Genomic DNA, 10353 nt, shown 5'->3' with positions numbered 1-10353 from the left:
TTTTGCCCACAACGAAATTGTGAGCTCTTTCGATAACCCGAAAACAATTTCCTAACGCCTCACTACTCCGAATTAATTGCCCACCACTAGGTGGCAGCTGGCGATTTGGGGCTGCGTAAATTAACAACAAATTAAATAAATGCAGCTAGGCATCAGCAATCCGAATGTATGCATTTGACCATCCACAAAATTCCACAGATTTAGCCAAAAACCGCATAAAAAATGGTCAATCCAATCCCCCGGAGGCCTAGCGAAAATAATTTCGCCACTCTGGCGACGGTTGCACGACTCCGACAACTCCGAAAATTTCATTCGTAATGGCCGCCCATAAGTAAAAACGTGTCCCGCTGCTGAAGAACAAATTCGATCGTTTACGCTAGCGAAACCAATTGAATATAGCTAAAAACGGTGCGGCAGTGGTAAATACGTTGGAAATCAATTCATTTGAGCATTGCAAGCGCTAGAAAGCCTTGCGAAAAGTGTGAAAAATGTGCGTGAAAAAATCTAAATCGATTTTTTTGTTTGTGAAAAAAAAATCATGCAGCGTTGGGCTTAGTGCGGAAAGAGCTCGCAAGGGGCGCTAATTCACTGTTCGGAGTGTCATCGGAGTGAGAGGCCGTGAATTAACCACAAGCATCGGCGACCTATCGATAACAGTCGCTGGACTAAACTGCATTTTTTATATGTAAAAGATTGTTTTTAGGAGCCCTAAAAATGACACAAGTGAATATTTAATTTTCGGCTAGGACTTAACAGTTATCCCAAGTGAAAATAAGGCAAACTGGTGACTGACAAACTGCAGCCGCTCATCGTTATCGCCGCCGTCGGCGAAAATAATTCACGGCTCTGCAGTCCGCGGCGTCGTCGGTCTTCGGCTCTCTGGCCGCCATTATTGCTTTCCAGCGAAACCACGCTATACGCAAAATCGGTATTTTTGTGTAAAATTTTTCGAGCGATTTATCAACCAGATTGCCCGCGCTACTCTCTGAAAAGTGCGGTAAAGTGTGTGAAAAATTAGTCCCGATCTAACAAAATACACGCACTCAGCGGTTGAACGCTAATTAATCGGATAAAAGCAAAAAACAAAACACACATGAGGCGGAGTTTGCTTGCGTTTTTTTTTTCAATTAACAGAGTTCTGTACAAACAACATGTTAACCGACAGGGTTAACATCCCACAAAAAAGTAGCATTTAATTCGCCGCGTTTGTTTGAGGTGTGTGTTTTTGCGCGCGTGTGTTTGTTTATGCCGCCTTTTTTTCGTCGTTTCTATGATTATGCGTTTTTCGCAACTTAATAACTGAAAAAATTAGAAATGAAATCAGCAGCGGCAATGATTCATAGGGGGCATGTTTTTGTGCGTGTTATATTAGTTTAAAAACGCAAAAACAAAATATATAAATCCATGTGTGTGTAATTTGTGATATTTTCCCGCGCGCGCTTGCCCTCACCTTCACATGTGTGCGCCTGTGTGTGAGTTGTTTACTTACTAGTTTTTGTTGTTGTTCTCGATTCTAGATTTTTATCAGTCAACCGATAACACAAAAGCCAAGGCGAAATAATAATAAATAATAACAACAAGAGGAAGAAACAAGAAAAGAACCAACTTTTGATAAAGCCAAAATACGATGATGAACTGAAATGTGCAAATTTGATGAACGTAATTATGCCAATTCACACAGGACCTTCGATTTCAACGTGAAAAATGTCGTCGACACATTTGCTGCATTCACTGTCACTGTTGTTGCTACCACTGCGTTGTCGTCGTAATTGCCACCAGATCGTTTCCTTGGCCATTATCCTGCTGTCGTCGCTGTCAGCCAGAAGAATCCCCCAGGATCAAGGACGACGACAGCCGAGGCAAGAGGAGGAGGAGAGGGAGGAGGAGGAGCGGAAGCGGGAGGAGGGTGTCCCGGGGGAGGAGGACACGCCCTATATAGTCGCCAATCCACACCCAATCCTCACCAGCAGTGGCACTACGTCTTCGGCCAGGGCAACGGGCACAGGGGCTGCGTTAACCAGCTGGCAGAGCAGCCACAGCCACCGCAGCCCCGGTGCTCAGGATCGGGATCGGTGTCAGGAGCAGGATCAGAAGGATCGGAAGGATCAGCACCTTTTGTACCAGAAAAATCCTCCGCTACAGCTAACAATAACGAGTAGAGGAGCACTCACATCCGCAGCGCAGAGCACGCATCGGAGTAGATCCTCCTTCCGAATCCAAAGTAGCAGTAGCAGCCCGAGTCCCACTGTTTACTGCAGTTGGACAGCCGGAGCAGGCGCCTTAGCATCCATAGCCACATAAGCAGCCGATTCCACTAGGCAAAACACTCAAAACACAGCCACAGCAACAGCAAATAGAAACGTTCCACACACCACAAAAACACCCAATACCACCTCCCCGAAACCCAAAAACAAAAGCCAGCAAGATGTCGAAGCTTTCGTTCAGAGCCCGCCATTTGGATCCGTCCAAGCAGATGCCCATCTACTTGGCCGAGGAGCTGCCCGACCTGCCCGAGTACTCAGCCATCAACCGGGCGGTGCCCCAGATGCCCAGTGGCATGGAGAAGGAGGAGGAGTCGGTAAGTGTTAATTTCTTTAAGGTCCAATCTTGATGTAAACTTATTTGGCCTGTGATCTCTTGTAGGAACACCATCTGCAGCGGGCAATATGCACGGGCCTCATCATCCCCACGCCCGAGGTACTGCAGACGGACCAGCCCTTTTACGATGACTACTATCCGCCGGACTACAAGATGCCCCGCCAAATGATCCACATGCAACGTAAGGATATTAGTTAATCAAATATGAAATCAAACGAAATTAAATGAACTCTTAACCTCACAGCTCTTGGGCTGGACACCGAGGTCCCTGACTATGATATGGACAGTGCCGATGAGGACTGGCTCAGTCAGCAGCAGCGCCTGGAGCTCACCGAACTCAAGTTCGAGCAGATGATGGACCGCCTGGAAAAGAGCTCTGGCCAAACAGTGGTCACGCTTAACGAGGCCAAGTCGCTGCTCAACCAGGACGACGAGACCAGCATATCCGTCTACGACTACTGGCTAAACAAGCGCCTAAAGATGGTAATAATATCTTTGCATAGCTGTCAGTAGGAGGTCATGCATTGATCCCTTATCACTTTATAGCAACACCCGCTGATTCTGACGGTGAAAACGGAGAGTCGACCTGGCGCCAGCTCCAACAATCCCTATTTGGCTTTCCGGCGACGCACCGAGAAAATGCAAACCCGCAAGAATCGCAAAAACGACGAGGCCTCCTACGAGAAGATGCTTAAGCTGCGGTAAGAATTGAGAGAAGTTTGCCTAATGTCGGTTGACAAATCTTATTAATGCTGGCTAATCGTGCTGCTCTACGTTCAGAAAATACTTTGAAATCTTCAATGTTGCCTTAAATGAATCATTTCAAGACGTTTTATCACAATTTTTGATTTCTGTGTAAATACGTTGAGTCATTATTTTGGTCTGCCAGGGAAAATACACTGTGTATTGTTTCCCTTGCTTTGATTGTAAAATGATTTGTTTGATTGTGATATTTTGTGGTTATACATTGTAACAGTAATCATATTCATAATGTTATAGTAATTCCTGTGCTTAAATCAAAATATTAAAGAGAAATACTATTTTGTTAAGAATATCCTTTAACATGAAAAATGTTCCTTTTTGTCGTTTATAAATTCCATACCAGGTAGTTTTCGTTAGCCAGCATACTTTATTGCCCAGTTGTCCCTACCTGAATCGAACTAATCCACCTTTACTTTGCATGTACACCAGACGCGACCTGCAGCGCGCTACCACCATATTGGAGATGGTGCGGCGACGCGAGGAGACGAAGCGCGATCATCTCAAGATGACTGTGAGCATCTTCGAGAAACGTGTCGAAATGCGCGACTTTAACGGTGCTGTTTACTCGGAACTGAATTCTCAGTACAAGCACACAAGGTGCGTTTCGAAATGCCCCTTACTTATCCCGAAAGGTACTGAGGTTCTCCTTGTTTATTTGCAGACCCGCGTATAATCCATTGTATACGAATCAATACTCACAAGGGACAGCGGCGGGGGTATCGGCTGGTGCCATTCTGGCCGCCCTGCCCACGGGTCTGCTGCCGAGCGGAGTTGGAGTAGCGGGCAATGCGAATGTCTTCGGCTCAGGGTCGCAGTACCTGAACACGTCGAATCTGGGTAAGGGTGGGTTGATATCTTTATTTAATATAAATTATAATTGTATAAAATGATTTAATATAAAATTCCTCAAACTTAGTATGATATAATTTAGTCTACAATTATTCGATCTCATATTTCCCTAGTAACATAATTACCTTTTTATTTACCTTTTTGTTTATAAGAAACTGTATAATTTTGTAACCCATATTTTACACCTATCCCCCTTTTCAGATGCCATCAACAGTGGCAGTGGGAACGGGAGCAGCAGTCGCAAGGAAAAGCGTCCATACAAGAAGCGCAAGCACAAACTGCCCCGCGACAAGCAGCAACACCAGCAGCAGCCGACGCAGCAACACCAACAGCAGCAGCAACAACAGTATTTGCCGGGTCTGCCGGCGTCTGGAGGCTCCGGAGTCTCGCCTGCGCACCACCTGCCCCACCACCTGCACCACCTCAGCAGGCAGCAGAGCGCCTCGCCGGCGGCCAACGACTCGATCGCGGATAGCGAGGAGGAGGACTACTTTGGTGCCCAGAATGGCAACAAGCTGGGCTCCGAGAGCGAGGAGGAGACGCCGTTTGCATTTAGGCGAAGGTCGAGCTGTATTTACCTACCGGTAAGTTTTCTATTCGCTGTGAGTTTAAAGCCCAATTCTGATCCACTTTTTCTACAGACTCGACACCAAGGTGGTCGCTGGCCGTGGGACTCAGTCGACGAGGAGATGGCGCCCAGTGCAAACTGTTCGGATGCCAAATACCGTTACACTCTGACCTCCCTCAATTATCCCAGGTTTGTTGCCATTCTATTTTGGCCCATGTCCATGCCCATACTCACTCCGAATCGGGCTAATCTTACAGGCCACGTTGCATCGGCTTCGCTCGTCGTCGTTTGGGTCGTGGCGGTCGTATTCTCCTCGATCGCGCCACAACGAATTTCGACGACTTCTGGTCACAGCTGGACTACACGGTGATGGAAAGCTTGGTGGTCGATAGATGTGGCGACAAACCCAAGCAGGAGCACCTCGAGCAGTTAAGCAAACCCAATTCGCCGCCAACAGTGGTGGATTTGGTTCCTGCCGGAAAGCCCGTCGTCGAAGGAGAGCAGCCTGCTCCGGAGCTAATAAAGGTGGAACCTCCCAGCGACGTGGAGAAGCCTGCAGCGGTTCCAGAAACGGGCCCAGAGAGCAAAGAACTCGAGGTCGAGGAGGGATATGAGATTGATGTAGAGGATTTATATCTAGCTAGCGACGACGAGAATGTGTCGCGGCTTGGAATCTACAGCTCAGCGGTCACGTTGCCCCAGAACTCGATAGAGCATCGCCAGAAACGCCGTCGCCTGCGTCGCAAAAAGCAGCAGCTGCGAGAACTAAATGCAGCCAAGCGTCTTAAAAGATCTTCGGAAGCGGTGGCGACAGCTGGAGAGGTTCAGACGGAGGAGGAGGACTCCAAACCGGCGCTGGGTCCATTGCCCAGAGCCTATCTCCAGCGTCTGGCATTGGTTTTGGGCAAGAAACTGAAAAAGGAAGAGGATAAGGATAAGGAAGTTTGCGAGAATCTGGCACCAGAGCTGCTGGATAAGAAGGATTCGGAGCAGTTGCATCCGCCGCGAGCCAATCATCAGCAGCACCACCGTTCCAATAACAACAACAACAACAACACCGTGTTGAACAACAACAATAGTAGTAGTAGTAGTAACGTTATCAATAAGGATGTTAGCATTAGCGAAAAAATCAATGTGATAAAGCAGGAGGCGGAGGAGTGCGTCGGCGTCGCAGTCGGAGGTGAAGATCAGCCGGTGGCCTCCACCTCGGCGGCAGCGGCCGCCGCTCGAGCCGCCGAAGAAGCCGCTGCAGCGGAGGCAGCCGCATCGACGGGCACGCTTGTGGCAGCCAATCCGGGACCCTCGCTGGAGGAGATGGCCAAGACGATAAAGCGCGAGCTGATCGATGCCGACGACTCCAACGAGCCGCTGAGCAGCATCCGCACAGCAGCTGTCCTGCAGTCCACGCAACCCGATCCCGAACTGATGGACGATGAGGCCGAGGACGATGTCAATCTCGCCCAACTGAGCAGCATCATCCGACACACGGCGGTCAAGAAGGAGCTGGAGGCCCAGCAGCATCAGCAGCAGGTGGAGCACGAACAAATGCAGGCCGCCAGGCGTATGGAAGAGGATGATGCTGCGCCGTGCTTGAACCAGCTGCCAGATGTGATTCGCCTGCGGAATCTGCGCAACAGCCAAGTGCATGCGCGGCCCAAGGACCTGTTCATCCAATCTCCTGTTGAGGATGAGTTCAATGCGGACTACATGGGAGGACTGTCGCCCACCTCCAGTCAGCGGTTGGACATCTGCAATGAGCTGCTCTCGGAGATCAGGCGCGACTGGCTGCACTTCCGACCCAAAACACCCACGGATGAACTGTCCGATAGCCAGGACTGTGAAGTGGGCAAGTTAAACGATAGTTACATTGTCGATTGGACCCAGGCCACGCCCATCAATGTGGAGCTGAGCCGTTTGGGCAAGCGCGAAGCGGATGAAAACGAATCCAACTCGTACTTCCTGAGCAGCGGCTTCAAGTACACGGATCTCGAGTCGGATGCCCAGTTGCTGCAGACGGTTCAATGCCAGGATTACGCCCGCGGTAGCAGTAAGAGTCCAAACTGCTCGGGTTCAGGATCGGGATCTGCCCTGGAATTCAACCTGAGTGGCGGCGACTCCTAAACGATATCAACAACCTGTTGGGCGACGATGACGAGGACGACAACCACGAGCACATGCTGGACAATATCCTGCAGGAGTGCGCCATGGATGACCCGAAGACTTTGAACCAGGCCACCAGCTTTTGGAATGGTATTCTGGATGGCGAGGCAGCTGTGGACGAAGTGGAGATCACCGACCAGCTGCTGGATTGTATAGACGAGAAGAAACCCAAGGTGGGAAATGCCGATCCATCGAAGCGCGCTGGCCGCAATCGCAAGACGAGACTAGCGCAATGTCCGCTGGGTAGTTCCACCTTTACAGTGTGTCCCACTGTGGAAACTCTAAAGGAGCGTGAGCTCTTCTTCAGCCAAGCGCCGCCGGTGGTTGTTACGCCCAAGGAGGAACCGCCCGCGGAAGTGGAACAGTCGGAGGTGGTGGCGAAAGAAGCACCGCTTTTGCCTGTGAAGGTGGAGCCAGTGGAGAAACCCCAGGCGGAGATCGTTCCTGTCGCCCCACAGACACAACAGCTGCAGCCACAAGCCATTGCTCTGCCCACGACGCAGCTGATCAACATACCCGCCCAGATAACCACGCAGAAGCAGCAGCAGCAGCAGCAGCAGCAACAACAGCAGCCGCAGCAGCAGCCCCAGGTGACGCAGTTGCTCAATCAGTTCGCCAGCGCCGGTCCGCAGATCATCGCACGAACGGAATACGGCGGAGGAGCGGCCGTTGGCGATATAGTGACCATCACTCCGCACACGGGAAGCAGTCCGCTGCCCACGCTCACCGCTCAGCAGCAGTTGCAGCACCAGCTGGCGCAGGCCCAGCTCCGCAACGTGACCGTCCAGCAGCGACAGGCCGCGCCTCAGACCCCCAATCAGAACCAGAATCCCCAGCAGCAGTTGCTCTTCCAGATGCAGCGGGATCCCTCGCGCTCCCTGACGCCCCTGCAAGCTGCCGGCGCTGGCGCCACGAGCAACCACTTGATCTACACCACCAGCTGCGGCGAGATTGTCACGGCAGCAGCTGCGGCGGCGGCCAACCAAAAGGTCACCTACGCCATCCAGAAGACGGGAGTCACCAGTGGAGGAGCCACAACCGCGTCCATTGGACCCAACACGGTCATCACGCTGTCCAACGTTAAGGTGCAGAACGATGATAGCTCCTCGGGGGCCAGCGGCAACACCGGTTCCAGTGTGAACATCATCAACACTGCCAGTGGCCAGCAGCTGGCCGTGCACAGCATTGCCGGAATGCAGCAGCAGGGACATCAGCAGGTGCAGCAGGTGACCACCAGTACTCCCCTGCTTGTCGCCACGCCCACCCGCAACAATGTGCAGCAGCAACAACAGCAGCTGGTGCAGCAGCAGCCGATTGTGTGGCGCCAGATGAGCGGCACCAACACGGCGGTGGCCACCACAGCGGTGCTCTCCACGACGGTGGACTCCTCGCCGAAGGCAGGAACCAATCAGATTATCTGGACCAGTCGGGCAACCCAAAAACGGCAGCTCAACGGACCGGAGAATACAGGTAAGATATGGAGATCAGAAGTCATGATTAAATTCATTTTCAGGAATGTATTTAAGACTTTTGTAAGAAATCCCAGTTACATTGAATTAGGATTTCCTTTCAAACGGGACCCTTATAGACTATGCTTTCTATATTATTTTAAACATTAATTTATTTTCCCTTTCAGACATCAACAAACTCCTGCTCAATCGAAAGGTTCTGCGCAAGCATATGTTGCAGCAGCAACAGCAACAACAACAACAGCAGTGCATCCAACTGACCAAGCAGCAGCTTCAACAATTGGTACAGCACGAGGAGCTAGAGGAACTGGTGACAACAACGCCGGGCAACAACTCCGAGCAGATGGACACGAGCGATGGATTGCAGCAGCAGCAGCAACAACAACAACAGCAGCAGCAGCAGAAGCTCAGCAAGGTGATCAAGATGTCGCAGTTTCCGCTGCTCGTGTCGGATGTCAGTCTGCAGCAGCAGCAATCGGTGGCTGGCCAGGCCCAACAGCAGCAGCTTAAGCCGAACTCGGCGGCAGCGATTGCGGCCAACCACAACTACAGCCTGCATCCTGCTTCGACGGCAATCATCACCGCACAGGCGACACCCCAGCAGGCCAACAAGATCTTCCTGACCAGCAGCAATAGCAGTGGCGGCGGATCATCTGGCAACTATACCATTGCAACGGCCACCGAACTGCAAACGGCGGCGGCCGCCAGTCAAAAGCTTCACTACAAGGAGCTGTCCAACTCCAACCTCAAGCTAAATTTTGTCAGCAGCGCCGGCACGGGTGAGCAGGCGCAGCAGGTGGGCGCCACCACGGTGCTGCTGAACAAATCCCAACAGCAGCAGCCGCAACAACAGCAGCATCAGAAGCTCAAGACGCTGGCCACCGCAGGAAACTCACAAACTGTCCAGGGAGACAAGCGGGTGCTGTATACGAGTCTGCTGAATGTGAAGCCGCTGCAGAAGAACAACAGTGGCCAGATGCAGATGCAGTTGGGACCGGGCGGACTGCAGCTCAGGGGACGCCTCAACAATTCGGCGATCATTACTAGAACCCTGCCGCTGGGAACCACTGTGAACAGTAGCGGTGGCACCGTGGGACCCACCACCACCACCATTAGGCAGCTGGTTGCCACGAATGCGAATAATGTGAGCACTCAGGACGGCAGTCTGCTGAGTGCCAAGGAGGTTGGCAAAGCTCTGACCGTGGAACAGGTGATAGCCAGTGCCAACAACGGAGGAGTCGTACTGCCCACCAGCAACAACAATAATAATAACAATGGCAGTGGAGCGGGCGGAAACGGAGGAGGAGGAGCTGTGAGCAGTGGTGTGAGTGCCACGGGAGCTGGTGGAGGAGGAACGGCCGGGACGGGAGCAGGGGGAGCGGGAGTGACGTCCACCATCAACAGATGAGACGCGGATGGCAGCAGCAGCAGCAGCTAACATCGAGTACAACCCCCTTTGCATCTGCCCAGCGGCACTTCGCTCAGTTTGGCAGCGACGCAGGCGGAGGCGGAGGCGGAAACCCAGGCGGTGGCCATATCCCTGCCTCTGGCCGACGCCCAAGTGGCCTTAAGCCAGCTCCTGCAGCAGCAGCCCCACTGCTGCTGCACCCTCTGTTTGGTCAACAAAAGCGAGCTGGTCTAAAGCCAATCAGTTAGTAGGTTTTCCGAGTTTCACATGCATACACAAGACCCGCGCACTCAGATTTATAGTCTGTAAATTAGCAGCCAGCAGGAAGATCTTTCAGCCAGAAAAGAAAGGGCCAAGGGAGAAAGTGAGTGAGTGGAATGGGAAGGAGAGTTTGTTGTATAAATGAAAGCCACCATTAACAAAGTTCGCTTAATTTGATTTTCTATAGCCTATATATAGAAGCATATGTGTGTATAACGATTTAGGTCTTATTTTTCAAGATCGCCTAACCCTAAACCATATTAAGAATTAAATTAATA

The 10353-nt window shown here is 51.5% G+C and overlaps 1 protein-coding gene across 1 annotated transcript; it reads left to right on the top strand.

Moving 5' to 3' along the window:
- Window positions 1-197: 197 nt before the first annotated feature.
- On the top strand, window positions 198-10048 carry LOC108086423. Its single transcript, XM_043208304.1, is given in 12 exon segments — window positions 198-408; window positions 1518-2578; window positions 2644-2779; window positions 2843-3081; window positions 3145-3299; window positions 3790-3957; window positions 4022-4203; window positions 4411-4793; window positions 4851-4966; window positions 5035-6890; window positions 6893-8407; window positions 8574-10048. Coding segments are annotated over 11 exon segments (6378 nt in total). The 5' UTR covers window positions 198-408; window positions 1518-2425.
- Window positions 10049-10353: the final 305 nt, after the last annotated feature.

This window comes from Drosophila ficusphila, unplaced genomic scaffold (assembly GCF_018152265.1).
Source record: "Drosophila ficusphila isolate 14025-0441.05 unplaced genomic scaffold, ASM1815226v1 contig_414, whole genome shotgun sequence".
In the NCBI taxonomy this organism is placed as follows: Eukaryota; Metazoa; Arthropoda; class Insecta; order Diptera; family Drosophilidae; genus Drosophila; species Drosophila ficusphila.
The sequence above is the reverse complement of the archived record's forward strand: the minus strand, read 5'-3'. Positions and strand labels throughout refer to the sequence as shown.